This window comes from Agelaius phoeniceus, chromosome 10 (assembly GCF_051311805.1).
Source record: "Agelaius phoeniceus isolate bAgePho1 chromosome 10, bAgePho1.hap1, whole genome shotgun sequence".
Classification (NCBI taxonomy): domain Eukaryota; kingdom Metazoa; phylum Chordata; class Aves; order Passeriformes; family Icteridae; genus Agelaius; species Agelaius phoeniceus.
The window spans coordinates 15,662,311-15,684,050 of record NC_135274.1 but is presented as its reverse complement, the minus strand read 5'-3'; the positions used below and the strand labels follow the sequence as shown (position 1 = coordinate 15,684,050).

The following is a 21,740-nucleotide window of genomic DNA, read 5'->3' as shown; positions in this document are numbered from 1 at the left end:
TAATGTTAAAAGTCCATTAGCTCACCCCAAGCAAGGCTGGCAGGAGGGAGATGATGTACTTGCTGAAGTTGAACGAACTATTTGCATGCTGAATACTTCTAATCACTGAGCAATGCCAGGAGAATGTGAACATTATTACCCTCAGCTGCCCAGCAACCTTTCAAAAATGCTCACTTTAATAGAAGACAAAGTGGCAAAATGCATCCAACACTGAACCCATAAAAAGGGACAGATGGATGTTTTTAAGCAATTCTATGCATGGAGTATGCACACCTTTAAAAAAAAATATAAGAAATAATAATTAGCAAATCTATCTTCCTTTCCCTCTGCCACAGTCACTTGCATTGTACATGGCCACTTGTATTATGCATGGGTTAAGAAAATATGATAAATGTCTGCTTACTTTAGTCTGACCACAATCAGCTTCTATACAGCAAAGTACACACGCTTTGTTTTGAGCATATTTTCAAGTCTCCCAATGGAATTTATTGTGACTGCCACCTTTCAATGCCTGTTTCAGTCAATTTTTAGCAGACACAAGTCCTTCTCACAGCCCTCCATGGGGAGACCAAGCAGTGGAAGGGCACAGAGCTCAGGTGTCCAGCACAGAACCACCATAGCTGCCAAAAGGTTACTCTCCACTGGAACAAGGCAATCAGGGAAAGTCCAAGAATCTAGATCAAAATTAGTGCTATTTGTCACAATGACAACAGAGAAAACACACTAGTAAAAACCACCTCTTTCAGAGGCTTTTGTGAACTGGCTTCTATTTTGGGCAGTGCAAGGTTAAAGTCCTGCTGGTATTTTGCTGCAAAGAGTGGTTGTGATGCCCAGTTGTAGTTTTCTGGTTAGAGCACCAATACTTCTCCAGGCTAAAGTATTGGAATATGTGCAGAAACCAATTTATCACAGCCAGACAAGAGTGACTGAGGCTTCACACAATCTGCCTGAAGGAGCAGAGACTGCAGGCTGACACAAAGCTCTTGGTCTCTTGTTCCCTTCTGCCTTCAAATGAGTTCTCCCAACACAGCACTGAGAGTAACTCCCATTAGCTGGTGGTTCTGTCACCTCTGCAGCAGCTCAGGTGTCCTTCTGAAGAAGTGACAGCTTTTTCACCATCTCCCAGAACTTACAACAACTGGAACCAGTCAAATTAGCTGCTTCTCCCACTGTCCTACTGGAGAGAAACCCTATGGAAAGAGCAAAGGCAAAAGCATGTTCCAAGAGTAGGACCAGAGCCAAGATGCCCAAGGAGGATCACACTGGGAGGAGGAAGAGGAGCCTCTGAAGGGCACTTTTCCTTCCTCCCCACCTTTCTGATGCCTCAAAGCCAGACCCTCTTGGCTGGGACTCCCTCCCTTTTAACCCTGTAGGAGTCATTAACTCACAGACTCACAAGGGATCCATCCTACATGCTGCCAGCCCCTCACAAACTGTCCCAGTCCTTTTACAACCTCACTCAGGACAGGGAGAAGTCAGCAGAAAGGTGGCTAATGGGCAAAAGGAAAAGAAAAAAAAGAAGTCTTACCTGCCATAGCAGTGGGTGCAGAACTGAAGCTCCCATGGAGACACTGGCTCATAGCACTGACTTGTCTCCTCTTGACATCAGCAGGGAAGATGCCTACATTGCTAGTTTAAAGCAAATTCCCTTTTAGTTCAGTGTTTGTAAGACTGGCCAAGTCTCTAACCCCATAGGGCTGAGTGCTCTAAACTGCTTGTGTGAATGACTTTCAAGAACTCCCTAACAGGAAAAGCACCATGGTTTCATTGAAACTTGCAGAGAGAAGTAAAGAGTAAAAGGTCATTGGTATCTAAACCCACTGACTACTTTGAAATCCCACACAGAGACTTCTGCACTTCACAAGTCTGTGCCAGCATATACTCAAAGGCAAGAGGGGGCAATAGAAAAGGAAGAAAACAGTCTTTTGTATTCTCTAATATACAAAACACTTGTCACCTCTGGGCTGGCAGCTTGCTTCATTAACTATAGTATGTGGAGAAGAGCAAATACTAGACAGATACAAACCTACTGCAGATTAGGATTCTGTCTCCTGGGAAGACAGATGGTCCAGTTGGAGGATATAACATTCTCACAAACCTGCCTGGAAAACTGCTTTTCAGTCCAGAAAAAAGTCAAGCCTCCATTCCCCCACAAGAAAAAAAAAAACAACCAAACAAAAAACCAAACAAAAAACCCAACAACAACAACAACAAACCCCAACACATGGAATGCAGGAAGAACAAGGTGAATACTTTTCAAAATGTTTTTTTAATTAAAACCAAAAAAAGGAGCACACACCAGAGCTTGACATGGGCTAGTCAAACTGCTGGTCACCAGGACATTGAACTGGCATGAGGAAGGCTGTGTTTCTGCATATCTCAGGAGCACTGGCACAGACAATGGGTCTCCTGGGAGAGTACTCTGCCTGCCAGGCTACTGCTGCTTTGTGCTGAGCAGATTTCTCATGTAGTGATGGGAAACTTCATCCTGCAGCCCAGACTCTTCTTTCAACAAACAGAAGTCCCAGAGACTGGGGAAGAAACCATTTCAACAAATCTGCATTTTCCACGCACTTCTGGAGAGGATTCCCCGTTGTTTCTCCTGCCTCCCCCAGGCAGGTTTCACAGGTTTATATGGAAACTCATCTTTGGGAATAGCCACACAGGTAGGACCCAGCTCTGCTTCTGCTGAAGCCAATCCATGTCCTTCCCCGGACCAAACTGCAGCTGCACAGGGCTCATGATCAAGAGCCAATTGTGCTTTAAGGTTAAATCCTCGTCCACTCCATCAGGCCAGCAACTTCTGAGAGCTTCTTGTAAGTGTGTACCAGTAAATTCAGGTAAATGTGAACATCTTGGCTATAGCAATGGGGTGAAGTTTTCAATTATGCCCAAGAGATGGAGGAGCTAAAGTTTTAAGACATGACTTGGGCACTAGATCAGGTATTGGAACCTCCCTGCCATCTAATAAAGCAGTTGCCAAAGCTGTTGGTGTGCTGCTCCACCAGCCTGGTTTCTGTACCACAAAGGCTGGACTGAAAAAGTGACACATTTTTCATACACAATTTTTATCAGTTAGAATTTACTAGATATGCACCTCATTTGTCTGTCAAATATTTAAAAAATACTTCAACCTGTTCTAATAATCACATTTTAACACATGCATCAAGTTTGGATCAGAACAGCGTCTCTGGGATAATCAGTAAGCCCAAATTGCTGATTTAAGGCCTAAATATCAGTCACTGGCCAGCCAGCCACAATAAGTCACTCTATCCTTGAACTCTGGAATTATTTTTGGCTCAGACTAACCCTTGTTACCATACATCTTACCCTACACACAGAAGAAAAGTGTATGTGTTTTTCAAGGCTACTGTTGCACCACAAGTTTTACACACAAACACAACTTTTGCAAACATGAGACCAGAGTAAGATCTCCCATGTCCCAGGGTGAGTCAGAAAGTTCTCAGGAGTCCAGGGAATGGTAACTGCCAGAAAGGATCAGGCCTAATACATGCATTAGAGAAGCAAGGTAGCTCCTTTGCTGGAGGTCTGGCTGATTCACTTTGCACATACCACTGCTTTAGCATTACATCCTTATCTAATGGTAAACCTGTTTCAACAACATGCAATACATATTAATGCAATATGCACTGCAACACACAATACGCATCCAAAGAAATATGCCAATGCAAAACTCTGACTGCTCACACATAGCCGGGCTAACAAGGAAGTCTTTTACAAAAGACAATCAAGAAATGACCTGAAACCGTGAGACCAGAGGGGTCTCAAGCAATCAGCAATATTGAGACCTAATAACAGATGCTAATTCATGAAAGAAACACAAACAGTGGGACTGAGGTAATGGCAGAGATTTCATTAGTGCAATTACATTTAAAATGGTATGTTCTTTAATAGAATTTAAATAAGGCTTTGAATAATTACACACACTAAAACTAACATTCCATAACCTTATTCCGCATGGAAAAGCAGCAGAAACAACCCTCTGGACTGTACAAGGTCCAATTAATGAACAATTACATTCAAAAAGTAGATCAAAACAGAAACAACTCTTTCCCCAAAAAGCTGCATCATCATCTTTAAAGTCAGCTTTCTCCCCTGTATCAGAAATGTGAAGAACAGATGAACTGGGCTTCAGCCCAGTAGATTTGGCCTCGTCAAATTACCAGGAGTGCTTTCCAACCCAGCCTCTCCTCATTTCTTTAGGGTGATGGAAGCTCATGGAAAAAGAAGTGAATTTCTGAAGCAACGGAAGGGGAGTTGTTCTTTCTCCCGCGGCCCAACAATGTACATAAATTATGGAAGCTTGGAAAAAAACCCTACATTACACTGTGGCTTGTGTTTACAATGCATGTCCTCCTTTAGAAACTACTCACAGACAATGGGCAGGGTGGATGAAAAAAAAAAAAAAGCAGCATATGAAATAGTAATATACTGTTCCAAAATCTGCACTGTCCTGCAGAAACAGGATTTATAATTTGTTCAGATTGTTCTCAACAGATCCAATCTATGCTGGATATGTAAAAACCAAGAGACTAAGTCATCAAGAAAAACCAAATTAAAAAACCTGCTCACTGCAAGAGTTTTAAAAAACAAAACAAATAAAAATCCCAAGAAACATTGACGAAAGCTCAGAAAAATTTATCATCAATTCTGAAGTGAGGCCTTGTGACATCATCTGGATTGATGAAGACAGAGATGGACTTTCCGGGGTTCTCAGTCACTAGCTGCTGCAACTTTTTGGCTAACCGGTCATCGGGCTGGTTGGGGTCCCCTCCGTCGGACTGCGGGGAGGGGATGCTGGTGGTGCTGCCCCGCCGCTGCAGCTCCAGGGTGAGCCTGTTGGCTGCCTTGACGTGCTCGATGGCAGTCCGGAGGTGCTCGGCGGGGTCGGAGCGCACCGAGGACAGCTTCCGCGCGTGGAGCATCACCGTGTCTTCAGACAGGTGCTCCAGCATGTTGCACTGCGGGATGAAGTAGTTAGGGCACATCTTGTTGACCAAGCAGTGCTGGAGATCATCGATGAGCCCCAGGAGGAAATGGGCTGCGTAATCCTCCTGGGCCAGGTAGCTGGCTGGCAGCCTGTCGCAAGCCCACAGCATCATGCTGCGCAGGTGATATGGACTAATGGCTTTGGGGCGGGACAGCAGTTTGATGATGATGGCTTTGCAGGCCTGGTAGGCTTGCATGAGGCTGCTGGAGATGCACTTTTTCAGCTGCACTTCACTCCTGGCAAATGACAGCCTCCATTCATTGTCCTTCTTCCCCTTGTAGGAACATGCAGGCACTAAGTAAAACCCACTTATGACTTCCTCCTCCGTGATCTTCCCATCCCAGAAGTGGTTCTCCATCAGCCAGCTCTGTGCCACAGCCGGCCAGCCTTTGAAGGACACCACAGGGACAATGTCATACAGCATGCGGCTGCTGCCCACTCCCAAAATAATGGATATGATAGTCCCATTCTTTTCTACCTTCTCCACCTTTGGCATCCCTCGCTGGGGCTTCTTCTGGATCTCAGAGAGCACGATGCTAATGGACTCATAGAACCAGTCTGCAACTTTTGTTGGGGAGAAGAAGTAATTGGTAGCTCCATTGATATGGTCCACGATTGTGCAGCAGTCCTTCCACTTGCTGATGGTTCCTTCGTCGAAGAGGCGCAGGCTCAGCCAGGAGTGGCACAGGGCCGAGTGGCGCATGTCCAGCGTCACCGGCTGGTTGCGGTCGTGCAGCTTCAGTGCAGGCACCAGCAGGGTGAAGTCCATGTCGTAGTCTGTGCCCCGGGCATAAACATTCAGCTCATCGAGGTCAATGTCCACCACACCTTCCCGCACGCCGCCCGACAGCAGCAGGTACTCGTTGGCTACAGGCAGCTTCTGGTCGAGTTTCTGAACCATGCCTGAAAAAGACAGAAAGAGAAATCCTTTCAAAAAAGGCAAACTGATACAGGATCTAACCAGGATTAAAACCCATCCCATGCCCAGCAGGAAAAATAAGCAGCCAGAGGTATCTATAACTTTTGGTGTGGCAAAAACATAAATCAGGCCCAGCACTCAGACCACCTTTGGTCTCACCTGACTCAGGGCATGGCCTTCCCTGCATTCCTGGGAATGTGTGAAGTCCATCCTAAACATCACACTTCAAGCAATGGAAAAAAGCAGCAGCCTCTGGTGAAACACAGCAAAGATACTTCTAGAACTAAATGTAACTTTTTCAACACCTTCTAAACCAGTTTTTCACCATACTGACATTCATTTCCAGAGTATCCAAATGTTTCACCAACACTCCATAGAGAAAAGAGAATATTAATTGACTCGCTGTTCTTATTTTCTCTCTGGTATAGAAAAAAGCTGGACCAGCATCAGGGAGTTGGTTTGCTCATGAGTGAATGAATAGCTACAAATGTTAGTTCAAGCAGGTCTGATTTTACAATCTGCTTTACATTTACATTTACTGATGAACAAGGCAACATGAACAAAAGAAATGCATCCTTCTCTTATGGGCAAATGGAGCAGGTTAAATGATCAGGCAATTAGAGAAGCCAGCTCTGAAACTGGCTCTTCAAGCTGCAATGACATAAAATATCTGATCAGCTCCCCAGAACACAGACATGAAGACAGATTTTTACTTTCAGCACCAAAACCAGAGGCAACATTCACCCTGCAATGCCTGTACCAGTTGTACAAAGCCAGCTTTTCACCAGGAATTCTATAAATACACTCCGCTATACTGTGTCCATAGAAAATGAACAGCACACTGAGACTCTACACAGAAGCTGAGATATTAGCACCTCATTCAGTGTTCAAATTAGGCTTAAAATTGAGCTCTGCACTTCAACTGCTCTGCAGTCTGCTCCTGCTTTCTGGGCTGATTCACTGCTGGTGTTCCTCTTGTGGTTAAATGCTTTTGGTTGCTTCCCAGCCTCAATTCAGCCGCCACACCTCAGCCATGAGGAACAAAGGCCAGTGGTTCTGAATGGAGATGCTGAAGCTGTTATAAGCACTGCAAAGGGGATAGATTTTATTCCTTACAAGTACAAATGCACTAGTTTTTGTTGGCATGCATTACTGAGTCCAGCTTCTGAAAGGCAATATGGTTTGTTTACGTCAAGAATGGTCAAATGGACAACTTCCATTAAAAGGAAGCTGGTCTTAGAGAGACAGCAGTGGGAATAACTAGCCAGAGGCATAACAGAGTGAGCCAGAAAGCTGCCAGTCACTCTGTCAGCCCAGAAATCACAGGCAGACACATCAAGAATGTGAAACACAAATGATCAGCACTACAGTATGAGTACCCATGCTGTCATGGTCCCAGTGACTGCAGAGCCTTTCCTGAGGTATTGCATCCCTGTAGGATCACAGACACTGCCTGCACTGAGTGGGTCACCCTAGCAGAGAGCAGCAGCAGCAGCACCCAAGGCACTGAGGGCTGCACTAGGCTGAGTGGCACTACAGTGCTTTCAGACTCACCTGGCCTTCCCTGCATGTAGGACAGCAACAAGGAAACACTACCTGCATGCTTATAGGTAAGCCATGACCAGAGCAAAATCTAAAGCTCTCTGTACACTGATTCCTTGGGAAAGCCAAGGATATTGGAGGAAGAGGCCTTTGTGTGAGGCAGAATGCATCCTGGGGCAATATTCAGTGTACCTGAAAGCCCCCATGTGAAATTCCTTGTTAAATACACTTGACCTGTTTCATTCCTTCCAAGAGCACTGGACCCAGTCCATTTTGCTGCACTGAGCTGGGATGATTTTCCTGCCAGGCAGGCAAGGATATAAACCCTTCTATTTCATGCAGCTCCAGGGGCTGCAATAGAAGGAAATAGCTCTAAAGGAGTGCTAAGAAACTCTTCCTGCTAAATCCTGAGCTAATCCCATTCTGCGATCTTGCCACACGCTGCCCTGTTCATCCTCAAAGGGTAATAACTAAGAAAAGCTTCTGTCAACCTCAAAAACATTTTCTGAGGCTTAGACACACAGTGAGCTATGTTACCCTGATCTGTGGAGCAGCAAAGTCTTACACAGGCTTCTCTGTCCCAGAGGCTAAATAAGTAGCAGTCACTCTTTTGCTGTACCCAGAAGGGGTTTTCTAATGGGTACCTCAATTGATGTGACTTCTGCAGACACTACTGACACACTGCCTCTGAATCCTGTCCTTGAACCAGTGCAAGCAGCATTAGTGCTTTACACCTCTGCTGGAAGTTGAGTCCAATACCCACAAAGCAGAGTCTGGATCAATCACATCATAGGGACAGGGAGCAATTTTTTTTCCCCAGATTAATGCACTACTGGCCCTTACTGTGGGGCAGCACATCTATTCATGATATGAAGGGTTTGGATGGCCCATCCTGCCTCTACACTCAGCCAAAATTTCCCACTCAGGACAGTGCTCTGCAGCATCTGCCATGCAAATTTGCAGATGTTCCTGAGACAGGCAGACAGAATGTAACTATCCGACAGAGGAAAATGTTCAAACTTATAGGACTGAATAAAGGATGCATTTTTCTAAATCTTTTTAAACTCAAGGGATGAAAAATGCTCTGCAGTGGGCCCTTTGCACCAGAACTTCTATCCCAGGGCCTTCAACTAAAAAAGAAAATCAGGATTTTTCCAAAGAGATTCCCCACTTCAGAATCTGCTGTTGGATGAGTTGCTCTCCTTGGCCTAAAGAGAATATTTGTCCTTACATGGGAGCAATAGAGTTGATAGTCTAACCCCATTTAACCAGCAGCAAGTGGGACTCAAGCCCTGCCTTCTGTACACTGTCACAATGAGTCACTTGATGTTCCCTCTCCAGAACTCTAGACCTACCAGCAGAAGAGAAATATTGAAAAATAGTAAGTAAATGGTCACAGCAAATAATCTAACATGTCATCAATATCTCTCTACTTGGCTGGCTCCAGTTTAAATTCAAACCCTTGAGCTCTGCTTGGCACAGAACTTCCCCTTCAAGTCCCAAACCAGCAACATCTGCAGCTCTGCCACAGAACAAGAGAAGGAATTTTTGCTAAATGATCACAGCAGCATTGCTGATCCAACTGAAGTGGTGGAGCAGGGAGTTGAGATAAGGTCCCCTTGAGGAAAGTATATTTAGAATAGGCATAGAGTGTTCTATAAATAGTTGAGCTGGCCAAATTCAGGATTACCTAAGGCTTTAGGGGTTTGCAGTGTCTTCAAACTGCCCCCCTTGCTCACAAGTCTATTTGAAATGTGAAGGGATTTCAAGGAATCCCATCAGCCAGCACTGTGTGGCACACTCCACCCTGTCACAAAGCTTTCACCCCAAGTTTCTGCAGCCCATGAATGTACAACACAAGTCAGCACTCCAGTTCAGCAAGCATGTAAGTGCAAATACAAAGAAAAATACCAAGACTGGTACTCAACCCAAGTACTTAATAGCATCAGTGGGCAGCTTGAGCTCTGTTCTTTTCATCTCAGTCCCAGGACCACCTGGGAGGAGGAGGCAATAGCAGTTACAGAAAAACAAATGAAATGTATAGAAAATCTGTGGAGTTGTCTGTAAAGACCAAATCAGAATTTGTAGGGTCAAACACACAAAACAAATTTTAGCTGAAGGACCAGCTCTCATGCTATCAAAGTAGGTTCACTGGTACATAAGAAGCCTCTCACTGCTACTAGGCAAGACACATAATTTGCAGTAGTACCTTGTGTGACACTGAAAAGGTGTTTGGCAAAGCTAAGTGAGAGATTGGTGTACAGCTACCTCTTCTTTCTAAACCACCTTAAAGGATTCTGTTTTTCTAGATATGTAACTAATTTAAGATCTTCCCAAGCTAGTAAATTTGGCATTCTAACAGGTAAGTATGCTTGCAAGCATGGGAAAGGCAAGGATTGTAAAAATCAGGAGCACCACCTGTAGGCCAGGCTTGCTGGTTGGTTTACTAAACATGAATTCAGAGGAACACAGGTGAGCAAGTGAGTTCTACCAACAGAACATTGTTCCTTTGTTGTTTCTTTAGTGTCAGGAAAAAAAGGATTTATTTCTACTACAAACACTAAGATACAAAGAGCACAAAAACAGAGAAAAGAGATTTTACTTTATATAACACCTACATTTGGGACACATCCTTGAATGAACTGTGACTCTGATGCAGATGACACAGAGACTATTCTTCCCATTGAAAACAAAAAAACTGCAATGCAAAGATGCTCTCCAACCATGACAGAATTTCAGATAAACAGATTTCATGACCATTGCAGTGTGTGCTGGGATCCACTGCTATTTCATGACTAGCTTTGTGGAAATAAGGAGGAACACAGAGATTTCTCTTTGAAGAAACTGACCACAAGAAAAATATTACATAAAAGCTTATTTCTAACATATGCATTTCGTAATTTGGGTTCCTTCCAGGAAGTCTTTCTTCCTGACACTTTAGATGTGCAATCATTGCCACCAAAAGGAAATGTGGCAAAGCAAGATGCTGTTCTGTTAATCTAACTTGGTCTCATCAAACTGAATGGGGTGATGTTCAGGGCAGTCACTGAATTCAGGGAGGCTTCTGCTGCATGGGAACTAGAGAGAGGTCAAAGGAGCAGGGGGGGGCTTGGAAAGGTTCCACAGAGGAGAATCAGCAGAACCTTGCACACAGAAGAAGCCTATCACAGGAATTCTTCTGGGACCAACCAGACCCAGGCACTAAATGGTGTATGCCCCCCTCGAGTTCCCTGGCAGCCTAGGGAGCAGATATATAGAAGGGATCTTCCTTATATATGTGACCTGTTCTATAGGGAAAGCTAAGGACCACTCACATATCCTACTGCCTCCCTCTTTTCTATTACTGCTTAATCCTTCCACAGGACCCAGCATGCAAAGTCAAGGCTCTTGATTTTTCCTCACAGGTTCATCCTTTTTGATGCATAACCTAGAGAATGCCTTTTTTCTTCTATATGAAATCATTACCATCCTGTAAGTCCAAGACCTAAGCAAGTCTGACTTCCTGGATGATCAGACAGTGGCTGCTCAAAGGAAAGATTTCTGCCGAGGTCTCCCAGCTCTGCCTGAGCAGTGTGTGTTGAATTTCAGAGGCTTCTTTAAGACAAGATGAGAGGCCGCTCTGATGCATCTGGACTGCGCAGATTCTTCTGTTTCCCTTGGTAATTGCAATTCTATTTATGAGCAGCACAAGTTTTTGTTACGCAGGAGAACTGGAAGAGTCAGCTCTTTAGGGGAGTCTTCAGTTACAAAGCACATTTTGAGAGGACTGTTGGCGGAAGCAGGCAGGGGGTGGGAGAAGAGTGGGGAGACTGAACCATGTGATACCAGTTCACTCAAATATGGGATGCGAGAGAAGGAAGCTGCTCCTTGCAGACTGATACACCAGTGTCCTACTGATTCTGCTCCTTTTAGAAATCTTGTGACATGGTGACAGAACACACTGCAGGGAGACAGCACCCCCTCGTAAAAGAAATCAGCTTCTTTCTCCAAAGTTTTAAAAACAATCTTAAAAGTAGTGTCCCAGTTTTTTGCCATTTTTCATGGGTCCTGGTGAAAGCCACCCACCTCGCTGAAATCCTGTTTGGCAGTGGAAAGGGGTGTTTCATGCTGCAAGCAGGAAAAAAAAAGAAAAGCAAGAAAGAGCCCAGATGCAAAGGGTGAGCCTGTACAGTGAAGAGTGGAGCTGTCACAAACATCTAAACCCACTCTGGCACCAAAACCAGCAGCAGTGTTTCTGTAGTTATCTGCTTGGCTAAACCAGTCAGGGCTCAGAGACCACAACAGCAGGGCCAGATTGCTCCCAGAGCTGGAACCAGCATTTTCAGAGGGAGCCCCTGCATTGCTGTGCACCTCTACTCTGGGCAGGAAGAATTTGAGAGTCAGTTCCAAACTGATGCTGGGTTTCCACCAGTCTGCTTATTCAAGAGTTTTATCTCCAGAGTCATATTAGCCAAAATAATAGAAGCGATGAAAGGTGAAAGCCTACATGGAATATGAAGTGCAAGTCAAAGAGGTGCTCTAGGGTCTGAAAAATGTGGGTGGTGAGGTCTGAGAGCAGCTGACAAGCAGAACAGAATGAGCAGGGGACAGAGAGGACAGCTGTAAGAACAAGTTGCAGCTACACCCCAGTTAACACTGCACACTGTGTCCATACGGTGTCCATATTTTCAAATGGGCATAAGACATGAAATTCCCTTTGGAAATGGCACAAGATGCCATCTCTCCTGGAACTGCAATGCCAGAGACAAAATATACCAAGGGACAGATTGTTTTAACAGTTCCACCCTCTGGGACTGAGAGTGCACATTTGGCAAGGGCTACACAGGGTCTAGATGGGCCATTTCTGCTCACACCCCTACAGAGCACTGCTAAATATTCAGCAAGATGTTACCCTGGGGGAGACTCACCAGGATTCCTCTCTTGGATCTGATTACAAGGTAACAGCAGTGGGCACAAACCAGGTTGAGCATCTTGAGTGCAAACACGCAGCTTGCAGGAGAGGCTGTTCTGCCCTTTTTTTTCCTAGTTCCTCCCTGTTACTGAGATCCTCACAAGAGCCCAACAACCTCAGAGTGGTGCATGACATGTCCACCTACTGTGGCAGCCTGGCTCAGGCAACTGCTGCTGGGGGCTTTCAGAAGAGCATTAAGAGCAAGGAAAGTACAGCATAATAATTTTTCCCTCTGCAATCTCCAAGCATTCTCTGGCTTTGCTGTTTCCCAACCCAGAGGCAGTATTTGCAGCTTTGTCTTTAATAGCACTGACAGGCATATCTGCCTGGAATGTCTCTCATTGCTTTGTAAATCAGCTATATCTTTGTTATAGTCAGTGCCTTGCAGCACCGTGTTTCACAAAACACATGTATCAAAAGGACTTCCTTTTGCTAGCTTGCTAGGAAATGAAGAAAATCACCTAACCGTGGCACCTCCCATGGATCACTGAAGATCTTACACAGCTTCATCAGTCATCTTTCTTCCACATTGAAAAGGACAACTTATTTAAACTTTGTTTAGCTGACTGTCCTGATCTGCAATTGTGTGGGCCCTGGTATTGCTACACTCAAGTGAAATGAGATGGTCAACACTGCATGAAAAGGTGACTTCACGTGAAAAGTGACTTCTGGGTGAATGTCTTCACAGTCCTCTGGGAAATACCTCAGCAGCCTTGCTTGCTAAATTAGCCCCACTCCACTGCAGGTTTGCTCAATGTATTGGAGTCCTCCTCCCCAGTATTTAATTTCACCTTCAGGATGTTCCCCTTGTAAAAGCCAACACCAATCCCACCACTTTACAAGGGGTGTTGCTGACACTGCAAAAGAACTGTGCAAGTAGGACAGGGTAAGGTTTTGGAGGCTGCACATGGGAACAAAGTCCCCAGCCCCCCTCGGGCTCTCATCCCAATCTGAAGAGTCAGCACCAGGTGCCTCTCACAGAAAACACGTGGCAGCTCTCCTCTGATGAGCAAAGCCATTCCCTTCCAAACCTGGGAACACATTCTCCTCTCATCCTGTCAGCCACAGAGGCACAAGTACATATCAGGCAGAACTTGACTCCAAGGTTGCAAAAGCACTTTGGGCTCCTCTGGGATGGTTTTGTGTTCTCAGTTACTATCTGGTATCTTTTTCCCATCCTGAAAGGGCTAAGTTGCCATACCACTCTATGTTCTGGTGCCACTGGGCTGTGCATAGAGGAATGCTACCACAATCTCACATCCTCTAAATAACATCAGAGCCTTCACTGTAAATGCACTTTGAGCTGTTCTACCAAGACTCCTGCTTACAGCTACCCAACACACCACAAATTCTCTCCCCAGCTGCTAAATTACCAGCTTGCTTTCTTTTCCTTTAGTAGCTGTTTTCTACAAAGCTAAGTCACAGCCAAGACAAATCACAGCACCATTCCTTATGAACTGGGCCTGAGCTGACATTGCCCGTCCTCAGGGCCTGCCTTTTCTGTAATAACAGCTCTACCTTGCTGCAGAGCAGCAGGAGATTTGTCCTTGCTGCAACAATTCTTCACTAAATCATCCAGAAAAGCTAAGCTTACATGTGGAGTATACACGGTGACTAACAGGGAGTTGATGAATAACCACATCAGGGAGTTGATGAATAACCACAGCTGTAATTCTGTCCTTAATTTTCCCTTAAAATCCACCAAACTTGGCTCCTGGGGTCAACGACATGACCAGAATGGCATCTCTTTCAATTGCTTTCATTCTCTTAATCTACCAATAACAAAATCTATTTAGGTTTATACAATGGGACAGGTCAGAAAAAGAGGGAATGAAGGATGTTTCCAGGAAACCAGCCAAGCACCAAAAGAGTGCTGGAAATCTTGTGTTCTCTGAGTACAGAAGGAAAGCAGCTGTCTTCAGAAGCCTTTCCAAGGTATGTAGTGGAGAAAATTACATGAACTGAATCTTCTCTCCAGCCCTGAGAATTCACTGGACTCCATCTGTACAGACATGATCTGGCCCCTTTGACAAATCTGGTATCCAAACACTGGGAGAAGACAAAACAGATAGGCCAACTATGGCTGACACAACCAATGCCAGAAGCACAATATAATTTTTCTCTATCCTTGCACATGAGCATGGATTGGACTAGCAAAACAAGGCAGGGAATGCAGATCCTTGTCAGAGAGTGTGAAATCAAAAAGGCTTAAACAATACAGCTGTGTCTGAGCTCATGAAGCCAAGAGCAAGCTTTCCTGCAGTATTAACCACCTTCCCACCCACCAATGAGAACATGGCCAAAGCCATGTGGAGCTGCATCAAGTCACCTATAGGAGACACTTTTGCCAAAGCCCCATGTGCAGCATCAGCTGGGTGTATGCTGGTTGGCTTTGACATTCCTGCAAAATTCCTCTTCATCCACATCACCAGAAGTTGCTACAGGCCAAATTTGTTATTAGCAAAAACAGAGCAGCTCTCCAGAAGTGAATGGAAATGTCAAGAGCATTTCTCCTTGCTTTCCATGGGAGACAGGCAGAGGAAAACCTAAGCCCTCCAAGCTTGCCTGTCCATGTCCCACTGCTCCTATCATCCTGCTCCAGCTTCATCTTGCAGAGGTCATATTTGACAGCACACAAAAGCCAGCAGAAGTTTCTAACCAAAATCTCAGATTTTACAGCCATTTTTTTTTGCAGCTGAGCACTGTCATCTGTCAAAGAGCACAGCAGGAAGCACTGTGTGGATTTGATCTCCATCAAGCACCAAGCCCACAGCCCCAGCAGCTGTCAAGGATCTCTTATCTCTGCAGCACAGCAATGGCCAGGAAGTATGGAACTGAATAATTAGGGTAAAAGAGAAAGGGAAGAGCAACCACTGCTACAGTAGGGTAGAACCTGGACCACCTGGTGTGGAGGTATGCAGTAAAATGCCACTGTCATTTTGGACAGCAAAGGTGAAATGCAGTCCCCTGAAGAAGGCAAGGTAAGTAATCACATTGCCAGGTGGCCCTGAAAGACCCAGGTATTGCAACCACCCTCCTTCCAGTGTAAGGTGTGGATTGGCTGGTAGGAAGGAGGAACTGGTGGAGCTGGCAGTGCCCACTGGCCCATGCCCTGGAAGCATTTGCAGTGAGATGAGGGCTGTATTTTTGGAGCAATTCACTGTTATCAGGAGCAGGGCTTGAAATGCCCTTTGCATAGAACTCCCACCCCATTTTACCCACTCTGCTCGCTCAGGAGAAATTCCAAGAGAACAATCACATCTCTTGCAAAGCCTTTTTGTGCTTACCTGGAATGAAATAAAGCCTCACACACACATTTATTTAAAGAAAGGCCTGGTGATCTCTTGGCTCATCAGGATGAAAGCTACTTTGCAAGGTGAAGGAGGGAGGAGAAAGCAAAATTGTTGCTGATCAAATATAAAATTTGTGAAGTATGTTCCAGGAAGCTGTCCCCGCCAATAGCTGAGTCCCAAAGTAATGTCTCTTCTAAAAATCTAATGGAATAATGGTATGAGCAAGATTTGGGTCCAGAAACTGTCAGAAACCTATGCAAAAGACCTCACAAAGTAGTATCTCAAAGTCTTCTTGTAATGGAAAGCTGATGACAATCAAAGCTCATTCTTCAAATCTCATCTCCTATCAGGGCTGCTTCACCTTCCTGACTCTGAAAGGTCAGGTGAGCAGAATCCCTTTCACCAACGCCCCCATGTTTTAGGAAGCAGTGTCCCCATCCCAAATAGACATGAAAAGACAGGCCATGAAATCAGAACAATGTCTTCCCAGTGCCATTTTCCCCAGCCATTTTTGCAAGGAGTAGAGAGGAAAGGCAAATACTGCTCAAAATCCAATAGAAATATAATTCAGTAGAATAGAAAATTCAGTTAGCTCACTTAGCTTTCCCTTGAAAATGTGAGAACTAGAAATGCTTTGTTTACACTCTATTTAACAGAGAACTTCCTATAACTCCAGTAAAATGCCTTAAGGAAAAACCACAGTATACTGGTAGAACTTTCCTACCTGCATTTGGACTCTCTTTCAAAAATTAAAGTACCTTCTTTATTGTCTTGTACAGTGATAATTTTGAATTTTAATCCTACAAATTCCCTTGTACATACAATCATGAAAAATCTAAAAAGTTTTGCTCACAAATGATGATAAAGAATTCATGCTTAGAAGAGGCAGGTACACAGAGAATACAGATCCTTCAAATGGATTCAGTAATTAGAAATCTCACCTGTATTTTATAGATGTTGCTGTGAAAACACTTTGTAAAATTTTCATGTGGATATCCAGCTCCTGCAAGGCTTGCTATCCCTTGCATGAAAACACTTCCCAGCACAACAGAGACAGATATTGTTTGAATACAGTCCTGCTACACAGAAAGCAACGAATAACACAGTGCTTGCTGGCTTCCCACTGACAGCTGGTCCCCACACTGTGATTAACAGACAAAGAAAGAAGATTACAGACCTCCTAAATTTGCTAACACAGTTTTCAGAATTAATTGCATGAGGTAGAAGCAGGAATACGAGGGTGTGAGCTGGTCCTGTAACAAGGGTGCTTGTCCCTGAAGTCAGACAGAGCTGATGTACAGCTCATACCCAGCAGAAATCTGAGCACACTCCTACTTGTTTGTTCCTGGCTGCACTTTAGGAAGGGGCTGGCAGAGGCAGAGACAGGAAAATCCTGGTTTGTAGCTGAAGCCAACCATCACCAAAGCACAAATCGCACCCTGAGCTGCTGTGCTGCTGCTCTGGCTGGTATTGTTCTACTTGTGCCCAGGGAGACCTGCCTTGGATGATGGGCTGGGCCAAGATCTGAGGCCCCTGAACTGCCCTATTCTCCTTGCCTCACAAACAACCCACAGGGAGGAGGAGTTTAAAAAGACCTTTCAGATTTCCTTCCCGACTTGATGAGGTTTGGGGCATTTCTTAAGCTCAGGGATCAGCCAGCTCTTACCCACAGGTAGAGCCCAGAGGAGGGCAAAAGTATGCCAGTATCCCAAACAGCCACTGGCATCCTCTGCCTACAGACAGGGCCACCACTAGGAGGACCCTGCAAAATTTTTGTTGCTAAAACACAACACCCTGCCCCAAATTATATTCTGAGCATTCAGAAATTAAGTAAGAAATATTCCACAGAACTTTGTGGTTGGGGAAGCAGCACTTTATCCCTTCCCAGAGAGATGGCTCATGAAATCACAGTGCTGTTAAAACATCTCTGCATTCCCAAGCTGAGGACATTCTACTTTGCTTCGGGTTCATTAAATCACCATATTGAGCTTTAAATCTGAAAGGAATCAGGGATTTATCTTTACATAAAAACCTGTGGGTCTGCTGCTAAGTAAAGTTAGATATTGAGAGATAAAACAAACAATGGAAAGGATTCCACTAATTGATGAAAGGAGTGAGAGGGATTTGTCTTTACAAACAAACTGTAGGTCTGCTGATAAATAAAGTCAGATACTGAGAGATGAAAGAAACAATGGGAAGAACCATAAATTCCATAGGAGTTCCACTGATTGACACAAGGAAAAGAAAAAGAGGATATAGATTAGAAGGCAGTCTTAGGGATTAGGCACTCTGGGAATTCTGTACCTCTCAAGTACCTCAGCCAATGGGGAAACAGAGAGGGACATGCGGCCGGGAAATGAGGATAAAAAGGAGGCTGCATCCTCCAAAAATTAGTGAGACCCCAGGGGAATGCCCAGTGGCCTCTCTCTTTATTCGAATAAAGTTACAGGACTACTCTGTCTCCTTTTTGGACATAAACCTCTGCTGTTTGTGCATTAATTTTCCTGACAAATCTTACTTCAAACAGATTTCCTTCCTGACTTGATTGGGTTTGGGGGATCATTCTAAACTTCACTGGCATTTACCCAGCCGCCTTACCGGGAAGGCAGGAACCATTCCGCCTTGCCGCGGGCATGGTCGTTGTCCCACCCCCGTTCAGGAGGTGCCGGGGAAGCCGCGCCAGCCCCAGCAGCAGCAGCAGGAGCAGGAGCGGAGCGTGCGGCGCTCTGTGCCGGCAGCAGATGGCAGGAGCGCACCGGCGAGCACAGCCCAGCACAGCACAGCCCAGCCCGGCACTGCTCAGCACAGCACAGCCCAGCACAGCACAGCACAGCACAGCACAGCACAGCCCAGCACAGCCCAGCACAGCACAGCACAGCCCAGCACAGCACAGCACAGCACAGCACAGCCCAGCACAGCACTGCACAGACCAGCCCAGCACAGCACAGCACAGCCCAGCACTGCCCAGCACAGCACTGCCCAGCCCAGCACAGCACAGCCCAGCACTGCCCAGCACAGCACTGCCCAGCACAGCCCAGCCCAGCACAGCACTGCCCAGCCCAGCCCAGCACAGCCCAGCACTGCCCAGCCCAGCCCAGCACAGCACAGCCCAGCCCAGCACAGCACAGCACAGCACTGCCCAGCCCAGCCCAGCCCAGCCCAGCACTGCCCAGCACAGCACAGCACAGCCCAGCCCAGCACAGCACAGCACAGCACTGCCCAGCCCAGCCCAGCCCAGCCCAGCACTGCCCAGCACAGCACTGCCCAGCACAGCCCAGCACAGCACAGCACTGCCCAGCCCAGCACTGCCCAGTCCAGCCCAGCCCAGCCCAGCCCAGCACTGCCCAGCTCAGCCGGGCCCAGCCCAGCACTGCCCTGCCAGCCCAGCCCAGCACTGCCCTGCCCTGCCCAGCCCAGCCCAGCACTGCCCTGCCCAGCCCAGCCCAGCACAGCCCAACCCAGCACTGCCCAGCACAGCCCAGCCCAGTACGGCTCAGCCCAGCCCAGCCCAGCACTGCCCAGCACAGCCCAGCACTGCCCAGCACAGCCCAACCCAGCACTGCCCAGCACAGCCCAGCCCAGCCGCGCCCGGCCGGGAGCGCTCTCCCGCCGCCCTGTGACACTGCACGGGCACGCACACCGCAGCTTCCCCAGCACCCCGCACGCTTACCGCGTCTGACACAATTACAGCTTTGAGACAGCACCAGGCCGCCAAGCCGCGTTCGCTCCATCCTTTCCGCCGGGGGTACTCCGGCAGCAGACAATGTACGGGGTGGGAGCGAGATGCGACTTTAAGAGGGGATAAGCCAGAAGATAGACACCAAACCTGTCTACAAATCCTATTTAATGCCAGATTTCCAGCTTGTGACGACTGAAGGAAAAGGCCAGCATTTTGTCTAAGCCATCTGTACACAGCTCCTTTTGTGCCATTTCTCTTTGGGTATTTATGCCACTTTGCACAGCAGCACAACTGAGCGGGCAGCGAGCACCAAGGCTTCAAAGGAGAACAACTGCTGTTTATAGAAGCACTGTCAAGAATTTATTGCTAATGCATTTTGATAAGTTATGAAAAGAGAATGAATCATTGCAGGTAAATTTAGTTCAAAAATTAGATTTTCTATTTCTTCATCAAAAACCAAGTAAACTCTCAGCAAGCACAGAGCTGCCCAGGAGCAGTTCTTGTGTTCAGAGGAAGCAGCTACTTCAGTTTAAGGACAGAAGCCTCCAGAGATTCAGATTAAAGGTGAAGTCAACATCTAACTAATCAGTTTCCCTTGTTTATTTTCCTCCCCAGAACATAGTGAGTACAAAAAAAGTAATCTAGGAGCATTCAAAATTAAATGCAAAGGGGTTCATCTAGGAACGCACACACACCCATGTATTGAAGAGCAGGGCTGGGATTTTGGAACTGTTTCAGGGCAATAAACAGAGAGTCTATCTGGAAATGGGGAACGAGCAGAAAGCATTAAGAAAAAAAAAAACCAAAAAAAAAGAAGAAGAAAGCATTAAGAAAAAAACAGTGTAGTAAAGTCATGTTTGCATGTTTTAATCCAGTGTGTAAAATTTCTGAACTAAATCGATTTAAATGCACCTAAATAGCAGAAACAAAGGAAGACAAAACCAGCTTCTTAGTCAAGGGAACTGTATTTCTATTTTGTCAGTGTAACTTCCAGAGATTTAAAATACAGACCCTCCTCTATGGGTGATCTGCTGCAGAAAAGGGAGAAGGTTACCACATGACTCCACCTGTAGGACCAAGATCCATCAAACTGTCCATGTGTCAGGCTGAGTTATAGGTCAGGGAAGGAACAAATCCAGAGTGGAAAGTGGGTGCATTTAATGTGTTTAATTAATTGAATGTGTGTGCTCTAACAGATAGCTGTGGACATCTGGCAACACAGAACACATCTGGGATGAGGGAACATCAAAGGAACAAACCCAAGCACCCTTTGAGTTTATAGAAATATCAAACTACCAGCACAAGTGCTGTGCTGGTAACGCTGTGTGAACTACAGCACCGTGCCCAGCAATGGCATCAGCTCTCAGGGGGGCTGTCCTATAGACACTCTGAAGCTGCATTTAAATAGCTATGGTCACACCCACACTGCAGCTGTAGGCCAGCAAAAACCTTAATGGAGGAGACAAACATGTATTTCTCTGCCCCAGAACACTCCCCAGCCTTTGAACACTGCTCAGACATTGTCACAGGGGACACTGCTGGGATAGCTCTCTTGCTGGCTCCAGACATACATAACCAGAAGCAACCCAGCAGCAAGCCTATTTCAAGCCCTAGAATTGATTTCCAAGTATTGGATAGTGATGCAGATGTCCTGTCATGGTCTTGCCCCCAACCCCATATTCAGTCTGGAGTCTGGTAAAAGGGAGGTGAGTGGATAATTCTAAATCTTCACACCTATTTTCTCATTCCACTCCAGTTAAAAGGAAAGAGCCCAGCCCCAGCAGTCAGTGTGAGGGACAGGGCATTTGTTGCAAGGGGGCTGGGTGGAGATCCAGTTTAGGGATCATGGGAGGGAATTCTCCACTGTGGGGAAGTCAGTAGAAAACAGCAGAGGAAGCAGAAAAAGTGAATGAAGTGGCAAACAGAGCCCTCTGAGGGCCATTAAAGTTGCAGATTCCATGAGGAATATTAGTTGAATCCAATGGGATGTGGTCTGGGATTAAAGCAAAATTGTGGCAGTTCAGAAGACATGTACAGGTTTCAAGTATTGAACAGCAACACTCACTAGAGCTCCTTAACTTTGGTGCTCACTCTGCCAAGGCAGATGAGCTGGGCATGGAGCAGAGAGGGCCAGAGACTAATTCAGAGTCATGCTTTTGAAAGCCCCGAGTATTTCATCTCACAGGCCTGAGACCAAAGCTTGTGTAACAGAAGAAACAAATGTGGAAACAAGTGAAGCAAAGAGAGCTTACAGCAGGGAGGAAATGCAGGAATTGGGCTTTGGGGGAGCCTGCACTGCTAAAGAGCAATTGCTTGATTGCACCAAGGACGAATGCTGGGAGATG

General features: G+C 46.0%; 1 protein-coding gene across 1 annotated transcript in view; it reads right to left on the bottom strand.

Moving 5' to 3' along the window:
* Positions 1-2,250: 2,250 nt before the first annotated feature.
* Positions 2,251-21,740, bottom strand: part of MB21D2 (Mab-21 domain containing 2) — a 59,100-nt gene continuing 39,610 nt past the window's right edge. Inside the window, exon 2 of the mRNA XM_054639387.2 lies at positions 2,251-5,914. Within this exon, the coding sequence (XP_054495362.1) occupies positions 4,650-5,914 (1,265 nt within the window). The 3' untranslated portion in view covers positions 2,251-4,649. The remainder of the gene's footprint in view (positions 5,915-21,740) is intronic.